General features: G+C 40.3%; 1 protein-coding gene across 3 annotated transcripts in view; it reads right to left on the bottom strand.

Annotated features, from left to right (window-relative positions):
- Positions 1–977: 977 nt before the first annotated feature.
- Positions 978–25,727, bottom strand: part of ksr2 (kinase suppressor of ras 2) — a 91,331-nt gene continuing 66,581 nt past the window's right edge. For all 3 annotated transcript variants that reach the window (XM_037099531.1, XM_037099532.1, XM_037099533.1), the window contains 10 exons: positions 25,048–25,216; positions 23,789–23,830; positions 20,864–20,933; positions 15,293–15,341; positions 13,996–14,357; positions 10,577–10,673; positions 10,353–10,486; positions 8,840–8,974; positions 5,613–5,742; positions 978–4,379 (listed from right to left, as the gene is read on the bottom strand). In XM_037099531.1, coding sequence (XP_036955426.1) covers positions 4,233–4,379; positions 5,613–5,742; positions 8,840–8,974; positions 10,353–10,486; positions 10,577–10,673; positions 13,996–14,357; positions 15,293–15,341; positions 20,864–20,933; positions 23,789–23,830; positions 25,048–25,216 — 1,335 coding nt within the window. In that variant the 3' untranslated portion in view covers positions 978–4,232. The remainder of the gene's footprint in view (positions 4,380–5,612; positions 5,743–8,839; positions 8,975–10,352; positions 10,487–10,576; positions 10,674–13,995; positions 14,358–15,292; positions 15,342–20,863; positions 20,934–23,788; positions 23,831–25,047; positions 25,217–25,727) is intronic.

The following is a 25,727-nucleotide window of genomic DNA, read 5'->3' as shown; positions in this document are numbered from 1 at the left end:
CACCGGGGGAGTGTTGTTGTTTACACAGGTAGTACAGGAGAATGATGATTCGCAGATGATTTTGAGATGATTTTAAGAATTTGATGTATATTTTTAAAGGCTGTAGATTATTTAATGCAACTGTGTCATGCAGTGACTGCATATGAAGATGTACTACGTTAAAGCTCTCAAAAAGTTAGACGGCCAAAACATCTTGATTGTCCCCTTGTGGCTGGTTGTAGTATAAGGAATAAGCTCCTCCTGCACCAAGTTAGCAGATGGGACACAGGCCAAACTAAAAATTCAAGGTACAAGCATTTGATCTTTGCCATTTATGGCAGTTCTCACCGACATTCATGTTCAAGCATTCATTTTCCTGATAAGCTTGGTTTTAATTACTAATTTGATGCAATTTAAGGGGGGAATATCATGACTGACAGCTGAGTGGGCGAGTTTATGGGACTTGATGATGCCACTACACCACCCAATCACTTCTGTGCAGAATCTGGCCTTAATTTATGACATTTGCAAGATGGCTGCTTCCATAATATTATCCAAATTATTTATTTATTTATTTATTTATAACCGAAATATTTTGGCTACATTTTGTGCAAGGAAGTGGAGGCACGTCAGCCATCTTTATATAAGAAAAACATTTTAACTGACATGAGTTTTGTGTGACTTTACCCACTGTTCTCTGTGAAAAATTAAGGTATAGGCTTTTACTATTCACAGTTAGCTTTCTATTGAGGATACTTTAAATTCAGCATCAAAAGTTGCACTTTTTATAATCAGAGCAGAGACCACATCAATGAAAGAAACTGAGTAATCAGTACTATTAGGATTTAATTAGGAAGTAAGCACCGATTCAACACTAAATTTGCTAATTAAAGACGTGTTAAAAATTTAAACCAAAGTAAAATATGGATAAGGGCTGACTAAGATAAAAGATGACATAAAAGAAACAGAAAACGTCCAAAATGAAAACATCTTTTTATTGTCATACACTTTGTAAAGGATGAGTGCAAATAAAAGAGCTTGTGATCAAAATCTACTCATCACTAAGCCATGGACCATAAGGCATCATTAAATACAAGCTTTTTGGAGCTATCAATCTACAATACAAGGACGGAATCAAGGAAAAGAAACAACACAGCATCAATGCTTATGCAATTAGAAGGAAAATGGCGGAAAAAGAATTTTAAATGAACAGAAAACAGAAACAACAACCAAAAAGGAAAAAAAAAAGAACACAACACAATTTGTACATTCAAAAGAAAGGTCAAAAAATTCACAAGAAATATTGATATTACGGCAAGTGACGATAAAAATAGTCTACAATCTGTTATGTACACTTGGCACTAATGTTAGATCTTTGATTGTTGTCCAGTCAGGTTGTTGTCACCTCTAGCATGTGCACAGGTCGCAACGCTTTTTTTCTTTTTTTTTTTTTTTTTGATTGAAATGCTAGTCTAATCATTTATATAATCTATAAATATTCTCAAACAATCATTTTCTCAAACAAAGCTGTCGAAAAAGTTTTGCAAAGCCTGACGTAAAACTTCATTAGGTATTGAGATCAAACTGCTCAATGGACAACAGTTCATCAGAAAAATGCTCACATACTTTTTTTTTATATATATATAGTGTAGAAGGATATTTTTTTCATAACAAGAATCAATCTTTGATAGTCCATCTCATGCACTTTAAAGTTGTAAACAGTACAAATATAAATGATCCACTTACAATATTTGAATCCCAGCAATTCCAAAATAGACAGACAGACTCCAAAAAACAGCAGCAGATTGTTTGTATGCATTTTCCAACACACAGATGTGTATATAATGATGTGGAAAATGGCTATTTAACATGATTGGATTGTCTCCATCTATTCGACGTGGCTAGAGAGAATCAAAAGCAGTATACAGCTCGGATGACGCCACAGCTTCCAATTCATGATGATATGACTCAGAGTTGCTATAATCTCTAAAACATACATTTAAAATATATTATGATATATATTATGAAGTAGAAAATTGGCCTGGGGTGGTCTTCAGCATCCTGATATGTCTTTTCTGATATGTTAAAGGGAAAGTTCAGCCAGATTTAAGTTACTAACGTGTTACTTTGTAATCCAATAAATCAATAATTCACACCTCTTTCAAGATTTGAAGAAAACAAAGAAGGTTTAAGATTCGTTTGTCTTCCACGGTTGCCTTTTTCAGCAGTGTTGTACTCAAGTCGGATAAAAATAAACCGGAAGCGTATTGATTTGAGTGGAAACATCTTTGCTTTAAAGCGTGGTTGTCTTCTTTTGAGGGGAGGTATAACAGAGTCTTCCTCTAACAATTTAAAAATGATAAATTAGACAATTAAAATGCACCATTGTTCACTTTAGACTTCCTCTCGTGGGACCGTAGCTTATGTTGGTCAGTGTTAACAAACTTTAGACAGGGATTACTGTTCAACTGGCATTACTGACTCCACTTGTAGCTTAGCATTTTAGCTAAATGCTAAAAATAGTGACGTATTAGTAAATTAAAACCACTAATTAAAAGTTGCAGTATAGCTTTAATTAGCTCCAACAGCATCTGGTTGTATCCCCTTTTCAGTGTTTCCAGCTGGCTTTAAATGCAGTCAAGCTGCCTCTAAAATTCACTTTGCATTCAGTGTGAACATGCCACCGTACAGCTGAATTCTGAATTATTAAAGCTGCTGTAAGTGGTATATTTTTATTCTAAAACGTGTCAGATAGCTCTGTATTCAAACAGTGATCTGTGTTTGGTCAGATGCCCGTGTCTCACCTCCCAGCTGCTCATGCAGTAAAAGAGAAAAGAACATTTTCCGGTATCCCTGCCCGCTTTATCCAATCAGGACACAGGACTCAAGAAAGAGGCGGTCCTGTGTGCTCCGGACCCAGTTGAGAGCAGGATCCTCCTGTTTGCTGCTATGTCTCAATAACGCCATGTGCTCTCCCGTCATGCATCTAACAGTCACATCATTACAGATCATAAAATGTCTTTTTTCCTGCCGTCCTCAGACCCATTAGCAACCGATCTTTGAGCCAAGCTACGTTATAAAACAGTATCATACACTACTCAGAAAGCTAATGTGTCATTTTCAATACTGTCACTGATGAGGGTCTACAAAGTTCACATATCGACTGAATAAAATAACTAAGAATTACTGCACTGACTATACAGTAGCAAGATTTAGATTTTTATCTGTATCTATTATATTCTGTATCTATCAGTAGCAATGTAGAGTAAAATATACATTTGTTTCGGGGACATGGGGAATGGGGGGCTCAGTGATAGCATTTTTTTTCTGAAGGTTAATTAGTTCTGCAACAGTTGGCGAGATACATTTCAAGTGTCAGCGATTTCACAGAACAGCGTCAAGTGAGGGAGTCCTGGTCTGACCAGCCGCTTTCTTCACCCCCACCCAAAGTTATTGTTCAAACATCTCGCTTATGTTCACAGGCAATATTCAAAAGCGCAGGCTGATCAGAGAACAGTCTCCCATCAAAGAACCGTGCCAACACATCCCCACACACACAGGGACACTGGCTTCTTCACATTCAAATGGTACGGTGTAAATAAGAGGACATTGTTTTTTAAAGTTAAATAAAGCTTTTTCAGACAAACATGTAACCTGTACAAGACATCCACACATGAGAGACCATGAGGTAACACTGACAAAATGGTCTACACAGTTGACAGACATAAGAAATGGCAAGACAATGTTGTGAAAATATACAATGCTTGATGTACAACAGTTACATTCATTCAAACAAAAGAAAAAAAGAAGAAGACATGGAAAAGAATCTACATTTGCACTCAAACATGTGGTTTTGTTTTGTTTTGTTTTTTTAAGTCCATGATGATGTGATCAGTTGACGGTTACAAGCTAGATACATCCAGGAAATAAATCAAATATTATGAAGGGATCGAGTCAATAGTAAAAGACAGAAAGGATAAAGGAAAAAATATCCTGTATGGTTGAAATCAACTCAAAGAAAACCCGACTGCTTTGAGAAGCTGGACAGTCAGCTTATCTGTACACACACATGCCAACATTCCATGAAATTACACACAGCACGGGCAGTTTTCATCACTGGGCTGGCTTTTGGATTCAGTGCATTCTTTAAGGAGGTGGGTTTTTTATGTAGAGTTATGGCGGCTGTTGTTGTTTGTTTTTTTTCGTTTTTTTTTTTGATAGTTGCTGATTGTTTGCTGTTTTGTGTCCCTAACTCATTTGACATACTCAGCTGACTTCCAGAAGTGCCCTGGGTGGGAAAGGCGACGGTTCCGTTTTGGCAACTTTTCCAGTAAATCTACCAGCTTGGAGAAGCTGGGCCGCTCTTCCTGCTTGAACGCCCAGCACAGGAGCAGAATGTCCTGGAAGAGACACAAGACAACACTTTTAGATTTTGCACTTAAACATGTTGAGGTGAATCAGATGGTGCAAAGTGAACTTTTCTCAAATATGGATGAGGTCTCATGCTGATGTTTTTGAACTGTGAGGTAGTGTACGGTGCAGAGGCCGTGGAAAACAGCTGCACAGCAAAAGGACTCGTGCATTTTTCTCCTGTTATCCTAAAACAGGACAGGATCATTTATTTTATTGCTAGTTCTCTTGCTCCTTTTTTCTCTTGTGGGTGGGGGAAGGGAAGAATTCAGTAATCAGCATTTCTGATGAGAAAGAAAGAAAAGTCTGTTGTGAGAAAACTTATTTTGAGACTCTGAATGTGGTATTCAGTGTCTGTAGTGTCAAACATTTGAAAGAAGCTCTGGCAAGTAGCAACATGTGCATGGAATCACGAGGGACTTTACATTTTTGGAAACATAAAAGTACTCCAACAAGTTACTTTTCCCCGTCGGTAATGCTGTAATGTAACAAGCTACTTTTTAATGACAGTAAACGTGTAATTTAACAGGTTACTTTTTAATGTGACGCTACCAAACAATTGTGGTTTGTGTGACTTTGCCTCCACTTACAGACTAAGCGCAGTGAATTATCAGATAAACCTGCAGGTCTGTTCCAGCAGGCACTGGAGGTGTTTTCAAGGGGAGAGGAGGAGGGAGGAGTGTGGCAAGGTGAACGCAAGCGTGTTGGACTGCACGTTGCACAGACAGGGAAGGCCAGTACCACTGGGGGACAAGCACTGTTGTCATGATGTTTCCCCTGAGGGAGTCAGATTGAAAAATCCCAACTCTGCACTGACGGTCTTTGTTAATGCAAGCACAGGATTTCATTTCAGATTTCTTTTACTTTTCAATTCCATTCATGAGTGAACATATTTTGTTACGACTCACCAAACTGAATGAACTCCACAGCACTGTGCAAAAAACTTCTGTCTTGGTTAAATCTTTAATTAAAATTCAAAATACTTTTTTGCATTTATACAGAAACAACATAACCGTGGCTATAAGGTTTCTAATCCTCCTTTGTAGTTCTATAGTTCTAATGTTATTAAGTTGAGCTTCTCTCTATAAACTTCTTTTGATCATGGATATCTTTAAGCCTAATTGCTCTTCCGTGAGTCTGGCACTAGATTATGCTAATTGTCTTATTCATACATTTGAAAAACAGAGCATCTGAATTATGAGCAATAAAAGAGAAGAACTTACTGATATCTCCTTCCCCATGCCAGTTTGGGCGAGGTTGGGTTTCATCCCGCTGCCAATCTGCCATATGATCACCTCTGCTGGCTGACTCTTGTAAGGCCACTCACGTGCATGTAACTCGTACCAGATGGTACTGTGAAGTCAGAGGAACAGAGCAGGTCAGTACTTTGGACTGTATGGTCAAGAGCGTAAAACCTCTGTCTTCAAAAAACCAACAATGCCAGGCAATATATGGAACTACTAGAACTACAAACCATCAACACAATCTTTGTGAACAGCTTTCAGATGAATGTACAGCACCAAAACTTGAAATTTGATTAATTTCATCGTAATCTTTAAGGTTTGAAGAACAATTTCCTCCAAAAAAAACAACAAAAACACATTTTTAATGACTGCTCAAGCAAAATTAGCATCCACCACCTTCCCTGTGCAAATTAGTAGTTAATTTCATTTTGCCCCTACATGTCATGTTTGAGGAGCATAAAAATAGCTCTTTGCCAGGAGTAGGGGGGCGGAAATGACAGCTGATTGTTGCTGAATATGTAAAACAGCCATGGGGGTCACCTCTAGGTAACACAAGGGCTAAGAGAGCAGCTGGACACTGTGCGCCAGCGCTGCTCTGTTCCTCCCTTCAGAATGATATAGCGACAAAACCTCCATATGGGGGACCATCTGAAAATGCAATAGTGCTGGGAGTCAACAGAGCAGGGTCCACCCCCACAAATGACTCAGAAATGGCAGCAGAGAAAAAGACAGAGCTGTGGGGTCCTGTTCTTTTAATCAACTTATCTTTAAACTCGAGGAGTGGGACACGCCTTGGGTGGACAAACCTGATTCACAAGCAAATGTAATATTAATGTTTAACAGCTACGTACATTTAGACCGCCTTGTGCAATATACACTTATTCACTCTCATGCAGAGAATTACGTGAGAGAATTGATACACCTTTTGCGTTTGTATGGTACATTTTGAGTTAAAGCTAGCAGCTGGTTACCCGAGCTTAGCTTAGTTTAATTTAGCTTAGATTGCCAAAAAGACAGGAAACAGAGGGAAATGGCTGACCTGCTGCTGGTTATGGGGAATATTACACACCCACACACAGCATCTTTGAAGCTCACTTATTAACACATTACATGGGGGTTTTTTTCATCTGTAAAAGAAAAGTGCTGAAGTGCTGTCTCCTAGCTATCTGGTAAACTTACACTGTCAACAGGACAGGACACAAGTTACTGCTCCCAACCAATACGGTGTCCAACAAAATACACCCAAACAGACTGTTTTCCTACTTTCACATCATTCTAACCAAGCAGAATATTGTGTGTTCTGTTCGGTGCACATTGTTATACCTTTGGACAGAGGATGGATAGCTGTTTCCCTGTGTTTCAAGTGTTATACATTCTATGTTTGTTTTCTTAATGCTTTTGTCTACACTTGGACTACCTGTTACAGGAAAAAACATCACCACTGAATGGGTTGCAGTACCGCGATAAAGGAAACTTCACATCATGAAAACCTAAAAGTCTTAAGAATTAACACTAATCCATATCCATATGACATTAAAGACTCCTTGTGGTCTGTTGATGCTGTAATTTGTAATCTGTAATTTCATTAATTTGTAATCTGTAATTTCATTAGTTACACAGGTAACTGAGTTACCTGTGTAACTAATGAAAGTCTGTGGAAGCACACTAAACAAAGCCTGAGGGCATATTAGAGGCTACACGTATTGTTTTGTTTTTTGTTTTTTTTTTAATTTTTTGTTTTTTGTCAAAGTTACAAAGACGTCAGTACAGCTGAAAACCAATCAAGATGGAGTAAGTGAGAAGTTCATGAGGGAGTAGTGCAGTGTTCTTCACACCTGGTCTTCAGGGCCCCACTGGTCTGCAAGTCTTAGATGTTTCCTTGCTCCAGCACACCTGATTGAAATTATCAGCTCATCATCGAGCTCTGCTGAAGCCTGATAACGACCTCATTCATTTGAATCAGGTGTATTGGAGCAGGGACACATCTAAAAGATGCATGGCAGGAAGTCCTCAGAAATATGAATAAAAAAACACTGATATGGTGTATAATTTTGCTCAAAAAATGTAAAATAACCGACTCAAAGGTTCTTCACGCAAGAGTTTGTAGCAATTTTTATGTATGTATTTTTATTTATCTTTTTGGGCCTTCTGGGCCTTGGGTATAGCTTCCTGCTTTAGTATATTGCCAGTGAATTAACCTTTAAACAGTTTAATGCTTTATAATCCACTTATCATGCAGATTTATAATGGCCATCCAAAAAATGTTTAGATAACGGTATTTCTCAATTATGATCAAAGTGTTACAAATATCAGTCACAACAACTGATAACATCGTTAAGTCATGATGACACTCTCAAATTCAAATTCACACAAACTCCCCCAATCCTGGGTTTGATTCATGCTCTCCTCCAGTTTTGAATTCTTGAAATCTTTGATTCACCTTTGCCTGATCAAGGGGTTGATGTCTCTCAGCTCCTCAACATTAACCCTTGTTTTGCCCCTTCTCATTTTAAATTTCAAGCAGCTCTCTATTGGTTCTCCGAAATTGATCAGCTAAGCTTTTTAACCTCTTCACACACCCACATGGAAGAACCAATCACAAACCACTGCACTCTTAATCTGTCTTCCAGCTGCTAAAGCTTATTTGTGCACCATCTCCTCCCCCAGCATCGTCAGAACCAAGTGTACACTCATAAACGATATACGCCAACTCAGATGTGTTCACCTCCCGAGAATATGGGATCTTCCCCATAATTGGGTATATGGGACCAAGTGGAGTCTATGTCAAAATCAGATATTATTCGAGCAATTAAGTTTTAAAATTGTTAATCCTGCTCTCATTAAACCGTCATAAGTTGGATATCTAAAGTCGGACAATAACAGAAGCAAAATTGCCATTTTAAAATCATATTTTACTACATTATCTTTGTACAGTAAGCAGGAAAAATGTGTATCTATAATGAGATCTGAAAACCTTTTAATGAGAGTTGCCTCTTTGTCAAGTGATGTGGAGTTTTAGGACACTGCGCTGTAAAAAAAAAAAAAAACAGTATAAGCTAGTTTATGTATGAGAATTTACTGAATTCACACACATTTCTTTGGTTTTGTAAATCCTCTCTGTCAACAGTGACTCTGATTGCCAAACATCAGGCTCTGGTGCTGTCTGGACAAACATACAAGAGGGCATCAGGTAGGAGGACACTTACCCAAAAGCAAAGACATCTGACTGTTTGGAGAAGGGAAGCTTGTCCTCCTCTGTGTCTGGAGAGAGCTGCTGGATGATTTCTGGGGCCAGGTGACACAGCCAGCCGTTGGGGATCCTCAGTTTGTCTTCCCTCCGGCTGCACAACGAGGAAACATGCAGAGGGATTTGTCAGGGTTTGGTGATTTGCTGTTTCATGCTGCCAAGTTATCAAATATGTAACATGGCTGCATTTTCATCACAGTGCATTGTCATTGCAGATAACCAAACTAGGCTTCAAGCTTCGCTGTTGTTTTACTGGCCTATTGCTATGATTCCCAGTCAATTTTTGACACATCTATCTAAGCTTATGTTCCATTTCTGCGAGAAAAAAAAAAAATCCAAGTTGTTATTTAATAAAGGGAGACTTGGTGTCATAACAACAATGCCTTTCATTCAACAAACAACATACAACATGCTAATGTGTGAGCTTTAGAGGCGTTTGGATATTCAAGATATATTCAGATATTCAACCTTTGGAAGAAAAGTAGCCAACTTAAACCTTTACTTCAGTACAACATTTCAGACAGATTCAGCTGTGTAATCTGCTAACGGCATATGAGAAAAACATCACTGCTCATACAATCGTGCTGCTCCTGCAGAGGTAGGTGTGTTCAGGTGGCTCACTGTGCCGCTCTCACTGGTTGGACTCCAGAACGCCTTCACCACTTACACTTAACAGTTTCTGAAGGGTTGATGAACGTCTCGCCTCACGAGGTCAAACTCGAGGACACACAATATGTGATTACTGGTTTTCTCAGCCATGACATGGTAAATGACAGAGAGTAGACCCTTTTTGTTAGCGGAGTAAGAACCAATTTGTAGCGTTCAGATCGTTACCAGTGATTCACAGTTTTCTTTGTATGACATCGCTGTTTGGACTGTCAGCTTTATCCTACCACTATTGAATTTCTCTGATCATCCATGACCTGGTCACACTGTTTTTTACTTTGTCGTGAACACCTCTCTACAGCACTGCTTGTTCTCCCAGTGGAGAAGTGGGCATTTCCTCCCAACAATGGTCAAGATGGACTGAGTCCACTTGATTTACACCAATTTAAGTTGAACGATTGCTCTCCTGTGTGACAGCACAGCTGAATTTTTACCGTCTCTGTCTCATTACCTATGTTCCATGTAGTTTCCAGAAAATGGAGCCAGACACATAATAACACATGAATAAACAAAAGTTTATTTTGTAAAAATAAAATGGCAGGTTAGTATTATAGTTACTTTAAACACTACATTTAGAGACTGAAGGCCTCTTTTTTATGAAAAGTATGCAGTCTTGAATTATGTATAGTTTTTACTTACTATCTTAAGGTATGTAAAATTAGCTGACTGTTGTAAAAAAATACAATTGCTGACACAATGCTGTCATGACTATGTAGAGAACTAAGTTCCACTTTTCTTCTCCCGTAATGGGCCAGTACTGTTATAATAAATTCAGTTTGTCACTCATGTTGATTGAACATAATTACCTGCCAGCCTGTAAAACCCCAGATATGGTGAAGAGTCCAAAGTCAGTGATGACCACTTTGCCGTTGTCATAAAACACGTTCTTGGACTTCATGTCTTTGTGTAAGATCCCCTTAGCATGGAGGTAGCCCATCCCCTGAGGACGGAGAGAGAAAGATGTGAATTTTTCTCCAAAATGATGTGTGCTGCAGAAGTGTTCTGGGAAATCAGTGTTGAGTTGTTTTACCTTGACCATCTCTTGTGCAATCTGCCTGGTCTTGTTAACATCCAGAACAACCTTGGCATCCCGCACCACAGAATAAAGTGTCCTTCCTTTACACAAACTGAGAGAGGGGGGGGGAAGGCAAGGACAAGATTTCAATTTACTGTGTTGACTAATGTCAGATTCCATTAACTTCAGCTTTTTGACAAAACTCACTGTGATCGCATTTCTTCCTTACGTGAACAAACAAAAGAAATTGCATTCAGCCAAAGTTAGGATATCCACCCGCTCACTAATCACACTGTTTCAACAAGCATTTACTGTTGGACTAATCAAAGCTATATTTGCATAATGATTTTAGCATCAAAGTGACCCTGTTTTCCCAGAGCTGGCAAAGTGACGAGTGGGGACGACGATGGGTGGAGCCATGCGAGCGTGTCATCTGTTCTGGGGCTGAAAGAAATGCAAAAATGAGCGCCACTCTTCCAAAACTGTCATTCAAAATATAATACTGTGACACATGAAGTTGGGCTTGAATGTTGAATGTTGAAAGGTGCAGTGAGGTGAGGTGTTTGATCGCTAATGTTAATGTTTTTTTACAACCCATATTTGTGCTTATTGTTGGGCACCGACCTCTAGTGATTATAACCGCTGCAAACAAACCGCTGTTTGTGTCCCAAGTGAAACTAAAAGTTATTCTAACATCATAACATAGTTAATTTACATCATCTGCATAAAGTAACAGACGTTACACATTTAGACACGTCTAAATCTAACAATCTATTTTTGTTGTGTAATCTTATCCAAACCCCAAGTGTTAGACACAGGTCTGGTATGGCTATCACTAGTGCGCTGCAATGATCATGTTGTTTAGGGAAGGGTGCTATACTTGGTTTTGGGAGTTACTGGCAAGCAACCTATTTGTTTGTTTAGGTGTGAGGATGTGTTTGCAACTTGCTGTGTAGGCTAGCTCTTTTTTAATTAGCTAAATCAATTATGTGAGTGTTTGTAATAGATTTGGTTAACAGTTACATACCGGTAGATGTGGCTTTGTATTTTGGCACCAATTTGGCACCAATTTGTAGAGAGGGCGATACTGAAGCTGTCAGAAATTACGTCTAGATGAACAATGTTTGATACGAACGTGGGATAACAATGCACGAATGCCACTCAAGATGTCATGACACATTCATTTTTTACTGGTGGGAGTCTGGATTGTGGACTGGAACCAGTTTTGCACTTGTCTATTGTCCTATTTAGTGGTTCTGATCCATGTTCAAATACAAAACACGACCACTTTTTTATGCAACCAGTCCTGGATTCAGAGTACTTTGAGTGTGAAAGTATAGTTGTAACTTGACACAGTACCAAGCCCTCTCTTTCTTCACCTTTCTGGCTCACTTAACGCTTTTAAAATGCTATCGGTTACGGGTTCCTTCACACCACTTCATTTAGCCAGTCATATCATAAACAAGACACAGGCTTACCCTGAAGTGAGAGTCTTTGTCGGGGACAGAGTGCAGTTTGAGATGTTGTTGAAGGGATACAATTTCATCATTCTGAACTGAAACGTGGGCCTACACTGTGCCAGGGTGGAGGCGGTGTCATATTTCTGGAGGGGTGCCATCACACTGCCGTATTAATAGACAGCTCTACAACCACCCCCTGCCTCACACCTGAAGCCCTCAACCCCGACTGTGCCACGCAGGTGACCAACAGAGGACCCGAAGCCAACAGTTCATGCATATTCATCTCAACGCTGACCTGACAGCAGCTGCATTTTGAGTAGCTCTCTTCCCTCGGGCTCTTTTCGACACAGAAATGTGGTTTTATTGCTTTTGTGTCTCTTCACACCACACCTTCACATAAACATTTCGTCGTATGCCTCAGACAAAATGGGTCGTGCGAAAGTGCAAAGCGGCAGCATTTCATACTGATAAAAAGGTAATGAGGAAAGTCACCCATGTGCTTTGGAAAGGAGTAATTAAACCATTCCCAGATGAAAGATGACCCTGTGCTCGGTACACTTAGTAAAAATGGATCCACAATGTAAGAAAATCATACAATCAGTATTAATGTTCCCACTAACGCAACAGGAAGACCCTCATCCTCAATAAACCGCACTTGGGATCTAATTTACACGTTTGTCATGAGCGTGATAAAGATTGCATGTTTTACTTCCCTTATTTCTTTAAGCTGTGTAATTGTGGAATCAGAGCACTTGTGGATAACAAAGCCATCTGATATTTTCTATAATTTTCAGCAATCAGCCAGCTCATCTGTCAGCTCCCCTGCACTCACGGCAACTTCAGCTGGCATCGGCTGCAATCACGCATCTCAATCCATAACTTAATCAGTCAATTGTTATGTCAAAGATATTTACCACCGCAGTGAATGTGAGGGGAATTGAGCGAAATTTATACCCCGAGCTTTGTGTCCTGAAAAGATTTGTTTTTTAAGTTTTTGCTTTCTTTACTTTTCTGTCTTCCTTAATAGAGAATAAATGATCATATTTTTTTGGTTCGTGTAAAATGACAACAGAAAAGACGTAAAACAAAGTGGAAATTTCTTTTAATGAGACACGCTTCTTTGTTCACAGCCTGTGTTGACGACAGTGGGAGAGTGGCAAATATCTGAACAATTTCCTTTTGAACTGAATTAGCTGTGCTAATTAATTAAACAAGGGAGTATTCCTAGTGATGGTCTTTAACAAGAACACAGCCCTGTCTGTGTTCTTATTAAAAAATGAGGGAAAAAAAAGCCTATTTGCCACAAAAAATGTGAACGCTAATCTGTTTAAAGTTTTTCAGTAAATGAGAGAATTTATTCAAGTTCACTCCAACCATGTGCTGTTGGCAAGTCGACTGTAGTCAAGACAAATACAGCGGGGGATGTTGGTTGTGGGTGGTTCATCCATTCAACAGAAGCAGCTCGTTTTAATCACAACCTCTGCACGCTTCATTGTCAGCCACTCTAAACTCATTGTCCTGGAGGGGGGCAGATCTGTGGCTGATCTGCAATGTGTCCCTGAGGACGAGGGCAAGGGCAAACAGATACCTAACCACAGAGCGACCACTCACAGTCCAGGAACAGAGCAAACCAACAGAATTTCAGAGCTTCGGTGTCAAAACAACTGTCAGTTTGGAACACTGAACTACCTGAGTGGAAATGTTGGCTGTGTAGGCCAAAACACTTTGCAGTGTTAGCTTGTATCCACACTAATAATCTGTTCGGGGTGTCATTACTCTCCAAATCGATGATTTGAATCGATTTAAACTTTTCTGTTTTTGCACCACTGGCTGGGACGTTGCTTGACTGTGACATCTGGCTTTGTAAAGATCAATAGGTCATTGGTTTTATGGCCTGACACCTGTTTTACAAGATTGATTTACGACAACACCTTGAAGTCATGCTGCTGGCTTTTTTGCCTTTTGAACCCTCACCTGGTGATGATGGCCAGATGTGGTGGGCTCATGCACGCCCCCATAAACAGCACCACATTCTCGTGACGCGTGTTGCGGTACGCCATCACCTCACGCTTGAAGGCCTTGAGCTGGTCCTCGTTGTCGCGCTCGATGTCAATCAAGCGGATGGCCACCTCGCCGTGCCAGCGTCCGTGGAAAACTTTGCCAAAGCGCCCCTTGCCGATCATCTCCCCGATCTCCAACTGCTCGAATGGTATGTCCCACTCCTGCAGGAAGATGCTGGTCTGGCTGGCCTTGCGTGGGAAGTTGCGAGCCGACAGGAGCGACAGGTTCATCTCCTCAAACTCGTCACCGGAGTCCTCATCGTTGCCCTCCTCATTCTGTGAAAGGGTACAATTAAAATGGTGTCTGGTGGCTGTTGGCCTGAATTTTTTCTAGATTTCTAGATCTGGAAGTCTGCAAGCTGATTGAAATGCCCTAAGACCACGGAAAGAGGTGGTGTGAAAATATTCGTCGAGATGTTAAATGCTTAGAGTCTGACAAATGCCATTCAGCAGCTGGAAGATTACAATCTGCTAAAACCTCCTCCGAACTAAGTAGGAGTGTCAGAAGTAAGATACATACATGGCTGCTTATCTACTGACAGTAATGTCTTGTGCTGTCACTTTATTTTTGTCCTCGTGATTGTGAATATGCTCTTCGTCATCCCTTCTCTCACCCCTCTGCCTGTCCTGTCTCTCTCCTCACTATCATGATCAAAAAGGAAATGACAATAAAATATGAACTTTAAAAAAATAGCATCTAATTTCTCTCAAGCTGTGCGCCAATAAAACTTTTTACTATTTATGAAAAGGGGAAAACAGCCACAGGGGAAAACTGGCAGACTTAGTCTGATTTGATTTTAAATATAATGTACCGCAGGAGTGAAAGCGACCTATTCAAAGATGCCTGTTGGAATATCATTCAAAGCAATCTGCATCCAATTTTGTCTCAAAATATATCATTGTTGCAGTGACGGCGTTGACGATCAGTGAAGCTGCGTTTCTGTTTCCTTCTCGCTGCTTTCGACGCATAACTCACCACGAGGCTCGAGAGCCGAGACAAATTATGCTAAATGAGAGAACGACGCAAATGACAAATGCGACAAGTGATGGTGACAGCTGCATTTTGTCTTCATTTGGACTGACGAGTAATTTCAGCCCCATATTACTGACAAAAATGTGGAGAAAAACAATGGCACGAATGAAAAGCTTACACTCACGTACACCCAAAAGCATCACAAAGGTCACAGTTGGAGGTCAAAAGAAGGACTCACATCAGATGTAGGTTCCACTTCGATCTGAAGTAAAGGGTTGCCCTCATTCCTAAAAGCAAGAAGGGAAAAAAAGAAATTAATCCAAGAGAAAACCAGGAAAACAAAGCAGGTTTCCATTCATTAATCCAACTAAAGAGCCTGTAATATATTTTTGCTCGACTGATCAGGTTTTTAAATGCTGTTTTCGCTCTTTATTACCCTAATAGAGTGTGACTGATCTGTTTTGGATCTCTAGTGAGATGTTGTCTCAATTGATGCCCCCAAAAACAATTTATTTAGTACCAGCTATGTAAGCTATTCAGTTTTAGTTTTAGTATAACAGTTTTAGTTTCCACTCCCTCTAGAGTCTAGATTATGACAGAAAAGTCACTCACATAACATCTTTTCCAAGCAACTTGAGATCTCAGGGCTTATTTAGACTTGGATTATGCTGGATGAGCCATATGGAGCCATTCTTATTGTGTTCTTTTCAAGTTCCTGGCTCCTTCAGTTGTTTCTGGCAACACCAGAAATGTTTTGCGGAATATGAAACTTTGACCAACTTTCCATAAGCATGGGGTGAGTTGATAATGTCTGAATTTTTCATTTATGGGTGAGCTGTTCCTTTTAAAGAGTACAGTCATTGATCCCAACTCACAATTCAAACTGTCCCTTTGAAAAGGATTTCATTTGAGGCAGAGGAATCCACAATGCAACTCCAACACCAACAACTGGGTCGTCGATTCGGGTGCATATTGCCACTGTAGGGGCAGCCAATATAGTCTCGAGTCACTAGCAGGTAACAGTTTGTTTTTTTTAACCATATGATGGTAACTCACGTGAGGTCACTTGAGGCAATGTTCTTAGATTTCATACAACTTCTTCTTGAGCTACAAAAGACGTTTTTCCACATATGCACTGGTACAGTAGACTAGAAATTGGTGGCATCTTGTGTATATAAGTGTGTATATACAGATTGGTTTACGATGCTGGTAGAGCATCATCTGGGACACACAACTGTGTTCGGTCAGGGCTGGCCTACATGCGGACCTTCATGGTTGCAGGCTATGGGTTGCTGCTCATTGATAACACCCTTATCTGGAATGGTTAAAGAATCTATTCATCGATTCTATTTCTCTTTTTTGTGTACCAAAACACTTTCACAAAATGCAATAAAGCTGCATGCCTGGATTTTGAAGCAGCCATCAGCAGAGACATTCTGTTGACGCAGAATCCGTTTGTTCTTCTTTTGCTGAGGTCCAATATTGACGCCACTTTAATGACAATGAGACGAGCCATTTTCAATGTGATTAACAAACTGTTATTGAAGTATAATAGTTTAATTTCCCTCCTTGGTTTCTAACAAGGCTATCCTCCAGCTTTTCTTACCAGCTGTAACGTTGTCCGTTGCATCACACACAAAGACATGGCCTCTGTGGACCCATCGCAAGAAATCATGTTCTTTTTTGTCATGTACTATTCAGCTCCATCAGTATTTCGTTCCTGAGAATTCCTCAGTATTTTCATGCTTTGATTACACTGAAAATAATTCATGGCCTTTTATACTGTTGATCCTGTATTGGTCCACAGGTGGCAAGAGCACATTCACATCTGGACTCGATGACATGAATTAATAAAATGTGAACAGGACTTATTGTGACAAAGGGAACCTAATTACTGGTGGCATTTTCTGGCTGTATTTTTTTCTTTTTTATTATAGGCTCTTTATGAACATTCAAGTGGGTTTGCACCATGAGCCCCTATTAATTTCTGACCCCGACATGTACACTGTCACCCACACTGTGGGTGCCAAGGTACAAAAGAACCCACTTCTCCTCTTAAACCCACCCTCCTTGGTTCACATAACTAGCTGTGTAACAGCATCATGTAACCTCTCACAACCTCTCTGTGGTATATTAACACTGGTTCGGAAAGCAATCCTGGACTCGTGGGCAAAGACCACAGGTGAGGCACCATATAAAATTATATGTGACTCCTGTGGCGCCAAGGGCTCCTACCAGCGATTCAATCTCTGCTCTAATGAGCGGTACCTGCCGGGTGTTAGGGTCTGAGACAGGCCCTCATTAACCCTGGGATGAGGCCATTAGGGCTAAAAGAAATCTGTCAGCTGCCACTGCAAGAGCATACAAAGATGCGGGAAAGGAGGGACAATAGCAGTAATTAAATCAGAGGAATACAGGTTTCATAACTGCGCTAATGTATTCAGATTTGTCAAGCGGTGGAGAGGGGGAGACTGTGAGGGTGAGAGAAAGAGGGAAACTAAAATGGTGAAGCTGCCCTGCTAAATACTGTACATAGCAATGAGTAGAGACGAGGTGATCATGTCTGTTTTCACCCCTTTCTCAAGAGCTGTGCTCATTATCTAAATTCTAACTTTTAAGCCGATGTGCCTGCCTTCATTTAGAATACACTTGGGTGCATTTTATCAGCTCCTGAGCAGCAAAGGTAAACAATGTGATGTGCAGATTGACTGATCCAAATGGGAGAAAGTGTTTCAACCAACCCCCTGAAAAGAGGTTAGCTTGGGAGCAAGATAGTGTAAAGGAGAGTATTTTGTGTAACAATCAATTTTTTATATTTTTGCCAACACCATCATACAGTTTACAGCAAATGTTTTACCTGATGAAAAACATTTTGTTTTTCTCAGCCGTTTTTGGCATGACTTGCTGCAAGTTAGTCCATACTCACAAGCCTTATGGATATGTGTATATACTGTGTGTATGTGTATATATAAATTAGAGGTGTCAATCTTAGGGGGATCAGCAGTTCACCTAGTCTGTTTTTTCCCCTCCACCCTCGCCTACGAGCATGCAAGGTGAATCACACTTGACACCACTGCAGCCAATCATTTTAAAGAAAAAAAATGAAAATACAAAAGGACTGAAACCAATTATTTTAGTGCTACTTTTTTATATTTTTGTACTGCTTATTTTCATATTTAAACATTTGATGTCTGTTTATAGACTTCTGTAGCATGTAGGGGGCTGGAGCTGCATTTAGTGTTTGAGGACAATAAAGCTGAACCTTGAACCTCAAGGAGATTTCTCTGCCTGCAGTGTACCTGTCAAAAACAATATCAGTGTTATCCAGAAAGATGACCAGAATTAAAACCTCCAGTGTTGCCCAGTTAAGTGTGCATTTCAACACTATTTTCATAGCCCTTCACCTTTTCATCACAATGAAATGAGTCACAGATCAATCTGGATTCAGTTCTGTTGCTATCACCAGATACTTTCAGTATTTGTGAGTGACTTTAAGATGGTGTTTTGGTCAGAAAGGATTCTCAACTCAATCACCAGAGCAAATGGTGGCAATATACCTTCCTGCAATATCTGTATCATATATATCATATTTGTATATGATAAACTTATAAAGAAGACCAGCTGCATCCTGGGATGCCCTCTCAACCCAGTACAGGTGGTGGGAGAGAGAGCAGGACGATAGACAAGCTGTCATCGCTGCTGGTGAAGGAGCACTGGGCAGACTAATACACCCCAAGTGTGTGAAGGAGAGGTATCGCAGGTCCTTACTTCCTGCTGCTGTCAGACAGACTTTTTTTGCACTAACTGGACAATTTTTCATACAATGCACATGAGTCTATTTCTATTTCTTACTTTTTTATTGGGTTGTTTATTCCAAAAATGTATATATCACAAAAAACTAGTCAAACTAGACAAAAACTAGTTGGTTGTGGCGAGGAAAATACTTTGCCTTTGGCTTAAGATACCTGTCTCCAAAAACACAGCCAGAGATGTCCAGAACTTCTGTCAAAATACTGTCTCGGAAATTGTCTCGAGGCAAGGAAAGATGAATCCACCGCCAACCCCTCCACCTCTTGATAGTCAGCTCATTAACGTTATAATATGACAAGGGTATGCCAATATCACACGGATGACGCACATGCAGTATGTGAACACTGACAATCAGTGGTACACAGCAACGTTAACTGCCAATATTTATTCTGGTAACTAGGCTGGGATTTTCTGCCCTTTGAATCAAATTATTTGGGTCTTTTTGCGTCTTAACCGATGCGGCTTTACACAGACGCATTACATGTTGGCAGGTGATGACTTTTTCAACAGATACTTAGATAGATAGATTTGAGCACCGACCCCTGCTCCACCAGCCTCTCAGCCTGACAGTGTCTCAGCTTATAAAATGTGTTCTTACATTAGTGTTTTCTGAGATTAAACCAGCATTTTAATGTTTTAAAACGACAACATTGTTCTAAGTAAAGCTATCTAAATGACTCTAATTAAGTCATTTTCAACTCTCCAATTTTACCATTACTTGAGTACGTATTACACCACGTGATCCACTTTGACTGACAATGCATTAAACATCAACGTTTAAAAAGTAAGCTAATACTCTTACAGTAGTTGTGTTTGAGAAGAATGCTTTGCACTTTCATGAGTATCATTTTAATACCAGTAGTTTTACTTTTCAGTAATATTTCAGTAATGTAAATATGCTCGTGCTCGAGGACAGCCTTTCAGTGCTCTTTCAAACACTGTCATAGCAACATGGGAATTGAATTGAACTGTCATGAACCCAATGAAATAGAGAAAGCTCCCTTTACAGATTCACATATTCATAAAAGCTGTAATAAGCTCTTTTGTATATCCCACTCACAATGGTCATTTTGTCTTCACCGACTCTCCTTTTCCTACAGATTAACTGCCTACACAGTGGCAACTTATTCCAAACAGACATGATTATGGTGATGAATGGAGCTCTACACCTCTCACAATAACCTTCTATTAAAACACATATGGAGCCCACTGTGATGTACGCATGCCGTTACTTGTCGTCCTATATTTTCCTCTGATTCTTATTATTTCCAGACGTGGCTTTTCCATTCTTTGTCTAGAAACTGGCAGCTGCTGGAGCATGCTGGCATGAAGACATCAAACACATCTTTTATAAAGCCAATACATCACAAGCATATACTGTCTCATGGCCTTTACCTTAATTCCAAAACTCATAACATTTCCCTTCCTCTACCTGGGACCTTTTCAAGACCGGCGTTGATATTTAGAAAATAAAATTAACAGTGGCATTATTTGCTATCGATTCAACCATCACAATCTATGGGCGCAGTCCATCTTTCATCACAATTGACCATCCACCTATAGATGGAGGTTCTTTTTCCCCCCAGTTTCTTGTGATAGATTGATATCCTAATCTAATTAACATCTGGGTCGAAAGGCATCTCGTCACTCCTCCTCCTCTTCCGGTTGTTTTCCCGTGACCACTGGCTTCTTCAAAGAGCCAGTGGGAATCCAGTTGGCATCCCAAGTGTAGCGTGAACTAAAGGCCATGTTAACATTAGTCTCTGGGTATACGTCATGTCGGCCCTCGCATTGAAATTGTCACCCAAATATCTGTGCTCCAATAAGTTTGACTCGGCCTTTGACCGGCAGCCACAGAGAGAGGGAGGAGAGGGAGGAGGAGACGAGGGAGCATACAGATAAGACGAGGACAACTCAGAGAGACATGTGCTTGATTAAGATCAGTACATTCTTAATTTATTTAGAGGCAGACATGTGGTTTTATTGAATTTCTACTCACCCCGGTTCAGACAGGACAGGGTGCAGGATGACCTGCGGTGCTCTGCTTGGGGGAGCCTCTGGAGCAACATCTGGAAATAGAAAGAGGCAGAAAATGTCAAAGCAACAATAAGAACAAGGCTGCATTCAGTATTAAACCATCTTAACCTGGTTATTATTGCTTTATGTGTTTTAGACAGGAAGTGGAACATATCAGCTACAGCACAGATAGCATAAATGTGACCCCCACGGTGGATACAGAGATACCACATAGAGACAGGAAAAAAGTGATAGGTCAGCCTTTTCAGTGACACACAGCAAAGCGAATGCAAAGCAGAGCCATCTCCACTGCAAACCCTCTGCTCACAGCAATGAAGCCTATCCACTAGATCTTGAAAGAAAATAATTTAAATACTGCAATTGCATGGAACGAGACAAGGTAAACCTTCCCACAGTTGCTCAAATCACTTAATTAAAGTAATCACACAGTTAGTGTGGGAAACATAATTAGAGCCTACCCACGTACGATGCAACCGTCTAGTGCTGCAGTGGTGCAGTTAATGGATGAAATCTGACGCTCCAGTTAACCCCTTGTATCTAGGATGAACCCAATTTTAGTCAGGGTCGGCAATATTCTAAGGTACCGTGGGGTACCACACCTCTCCCTTACTGCCATGTGAGGAGCCCGGAGCCAGATGCTCACAGACGTGAAGTTGCGTGTTGGTTTCGTCACATTCATTAAACTGTGTGTGTCCTGTTTTATAAATCTCAGTCACTATAGAACTGGGTGAACGTGGCTCATTTCCTCTCCTGCTGTTAGTCATACATGGAAAAAGTGGAAACGCCCATGAACATCTGTTTCCATATCGATATTGGCACCCACTCCACCCCTCATTAGACCTGTCAGTGAAAAAAAGTACAACTGATTGTGTCACATCAGTGCAGCTGCCATTATCTGCAAACATTATATACATGGCTGAGGGTATTTATATCACCGATACCACTAAATAACCACATGTTTGAATAAACTTGAAAGGACAATTAGTGATTCATTTATAGGACTCACTTTGAAGCAGACTAACGTGCTTTGAAATCCAGGATCAATTAAAAGACTTAACAGGGAAAAGTGTGAATAAGAAAAAAGAAATGATAAAATTCCTCATTCATAAATAATTTTCATTCACAAATTGACTTTTTAAATGCACATCTGAGTGGAAATCTTTCATAAATATCAGTTCATGATGGAGATGGAAAATTACATATTTCTTTACATAGTTTTTTTTTTTTTTATGAAACCCACTTTCTTACCACTTTTGGGGTTTGTGTTGGTCATATTGGTACATTTTAACAAATGTACTGGTGGTGCGAAATCAGGAAATACCTGTCTGATTAACCCCGATATCAAATTCCCTTGTTGACAGTTATTGTTATCAATATTCAGTCATTCGCATTGACATGAGTGAATCAACAGCGGCAAAGCAAACACACGCTTTACGATGAAAACACTACATTTTTTCTGCTGAAAGGGTGCTGGAATTTATCACCATGTTTACATGTGTTTATTTCTTCATGGTTTCCATTAGACAACAGCAAAGAAAATCTTAGTTGTTCAGTGTCAAACACGCATATTTTCCTCACCAGATTGAATCACTATGTCCCTTTTTAGACATTATTTTTTCATGGAAATACAATCAGCGTAGATTATGCCTATACGGTGTGAAATGTGATACTGGCTCTGTGGTATGGAGAGAAACAAAGTATATGTGCTGATACATGCCAACATGATGTGCTGCACTATCACAGTATGTGTCTTTACAGCATGTAAAAAAACATTTAGCTTGATCACCATGAAAGCACGTACTGCATGTCACATTATCGGAGAAAGGGAGAACAGCAGGTTGGACTCTCTCTTTCCATTCTATGCTTGATGAGTAAGGTCAGCCGTAGCGTTGTGTCTTCCTTTGAAAGCCGTCAGAGAATTCTCCGCCACACTTGCTGCCCGTGCTGGCACTTCGACAATTTGCGACACAAAATGGAAGCCACACACGCACAAAAAAAACATTCCCTTTGTGGGACGGTGCATTAGTAGCTGGCACCGTCGAATCACAGCAAGAAGGACGACCTTTTGTTTTTCAGTGTCGAGCCTGCATGGATGCTCGCATGGATTTACTCCAAAGACCAGAAAGCTGCGAGGACTGGAGGCTCTAAATTGGCCAATGGTGTGAACGTGAGCCAGTCGATGTGTCCGTGATCCCTGTGACGGACTGACAGCTTCTTCCTTTCCTTCTTTCTACCCCAAAATGTAGCCTGGGATACGCTCAAGCCAGTTTTGAGACTGAAAACACGCACATGAAGTACATACATCTTAAATTATGCTGTTATTGACCCGTGGAGGCTTATGTAAATGCCTTTTGTTTCCTTTTCTAAACAAGAGCCAGAGTTTACAGTTAATTTAATGATTTGAATGTGACAGTAACTCCATTCACAGTGCAATGGTTTTATCGTGATTGGACTAACAGCAGGCAGTAGCATTTGGCCACGTTGTTGAGCAGCCCGCAAAGGTAGGCGAGGACAACAATATGTGCGTCTACAATAAATCAGAGCCTGGCTGCCATGCTGCGTGGTGTACATTTATGCATTTCCAAAAACCTTAATTGTGGCTCATTCTTATCCTCACACCACTCCAGGTTGTCTCAGGCTGTAATAACCTGCCAAATGAGCAAAGACTGTGTGGTACCTGTGTGGGCAAAAGCAAAGAGTCTGGGCATTGACAAATCATTAGGAAGCCCAAATGAGACAAGCAATGAGTGGGTGTAGGGGCCGCGGCTTGAATCAGGCCATGGTAAGCAGATGAAAATTACCCTCCAACATCAAAAGACCCCCCCGCCTCCTTATTTATCCTGGGCTGGTTGCAGTGCATTATGGGTAATGATCAATTATTACTTACCAGGAAAGATGAACTGCTGCTTGAATTTGAAGTAACTGGAGGCTGTGGAAGGAGACAAAAGAAGAGCTAGAGTTTGACCTGAAGGAATGTGGACTCATGTCAGTATTCACTCTCAAATTAGTGAGAAGCACTTTTGCTTCACAGCAAAGATTTAAAGAACTGTTTCTCAAATAACAGCAGGCTTTTTTAGCACAGTCACTGCACTAATTAACCTGGCATGCTGTACAGCCCACAGTACTGTTTTGTTATTTTCAGAATAGATTAGGCTTCTCATAAACACCATTAATTTATGTATAAGTTGTAAGTATAAGCAGTTTTATTTAATATAAAATTGTTCCTTTTTTAGGGGGGAGCAATCAGTCAAGTCTGGTCCTGACTGATATATTACATCATTGGATGGGTTGCCGCTCAATTTCAAGACAGTGTTGGTTCTCAGACAGTGTATCCTGTAAACCTCATGTCCCCCTGACTTTGTCGGCTACCACCACCATTAGGGTTGACATTTGTGTTTATTTGTTGACATATCATTGTTCGATGGATTGCCTGAAATTTGGCACAGACATTCACGTTCCCTTCCAATAAGTTCGAGGCAGCACTGTGCCCTGTACAACTGCAGACTATGTCTTGGTTGACTGTATGTCAGCAGCTTTTGCACTACTGTTGTTTTTCTTTTCTTACTTCCAGTGTACCTCCACGGGACTCCTTCACAGTAAAAAAGGTGTGAAAGTGTCTATTATCTACCTGTCAACATGCAAACTTAGAAAGACTACATACCTGTGAGACACATCTGCCTTTGAATTTGCCGTTAAATGTTCCGAAACCTATAATCATAACCCAGTGGGGCCAGTCCTCCATAACAGCAGGCTCAAAGAACTGACTTATTTTGTGTAACAGCAGCAGTTAACATAGACCAACTTGTTCTCATTTTCACCTTATCACCTTTCTTTCTTTCTTTCTTTTTTTGTTGCCTATAGTTGTGATATGTCATGCCATATAAGTTATGAGTGTCTGTTTGCACTGTAACTATGAAAGAAGACAAATACGAGTTACTTAACAATATAATCCAATATGTGATATCCAATAATGTAATGATTATTACGCGAAATTCTTCAGTTACAAGAAACGTCTTTTTCCTTCATTCCCAACTAAGTTTTGGACGTCTATCCCAAAATGGACATTGAATATATTGATATCCTCTGAAAATTTAAGTCAAGGTTCAGGGTTTATTGAGCATTTTCAGTTCTTGCACAATCTAATACCTGTCAAGTTGAACTGTTTCTGTTGCCGCGCCGACTGCGGGGAGGGGTGTAGTGGTGATGGAGGCGTCGCGCTGCTGGGCAGGGGAGGAGCCGGGGAGGACGGGGTGGAGGAGGTGGTGGATGAGGGATTACTGCTGGAGTCTGGTTGGTACGGGACTGGGATGTGATCCTGAGAAGAGACAGAACAGAGAGCGGTCGACAGAAGCTTCACTTGAACCTCAGTCCTGGTGATTTTGCAAGTTTTTGTCTGCTTGCACTACTCACTGTTGGCCTCTTTATGAATCATACCACAAAGTTTCTAGATTGATTTTCTACCTTCCAGGCAGCACTTGGTTTTCATTAATTTCAGTACAATATAAAAATCAACTTGCAGAGACTTGAAAATTGCCTGACAGAGTTAATCCATCACATTGAGCAATATGCTGGCTTTACTTTTTTGACAAAGTTATGTTATCGTTATCGCGTGGGGCTGCAATTGCCAGCAGCAAGCATTTTAAAATCTCCCGTCAGTGGTGCATTAAAGGATGCTCCAACATCCCCAAAATATAAAGTTTGCTAAAACTGACTCAGAAATACTCTCATCATATTTGAACATAAATTCATCATCTTTTTGCGGTGACAATTTCCACCTCCTCCTGGGTTAATCACAGCCGCTCCAGACTGAACTCCAGGTCTATTCC

The sequence above is a fragment of the Acanthopagrus latus genome, chromosome 5, assembly GCF_904848185.1.
Source record: "Acanthopagrus latus isolate v.2019 chromosome 5, fAcaLat1.1, whole genome shotgun sequence".
Taxonomy (NCBI): Eukaryota; Metazoa; Chordata; class Actinopteri; order Spariformes; family Sparidae; genus Acanthopagrus; species Acanthopagrus latus.
The sequence above is the reverse complement of the archived record's forward strand: the minus strand, read 5'-3'. Positions and strand labels throughout refer to the sequence as shown.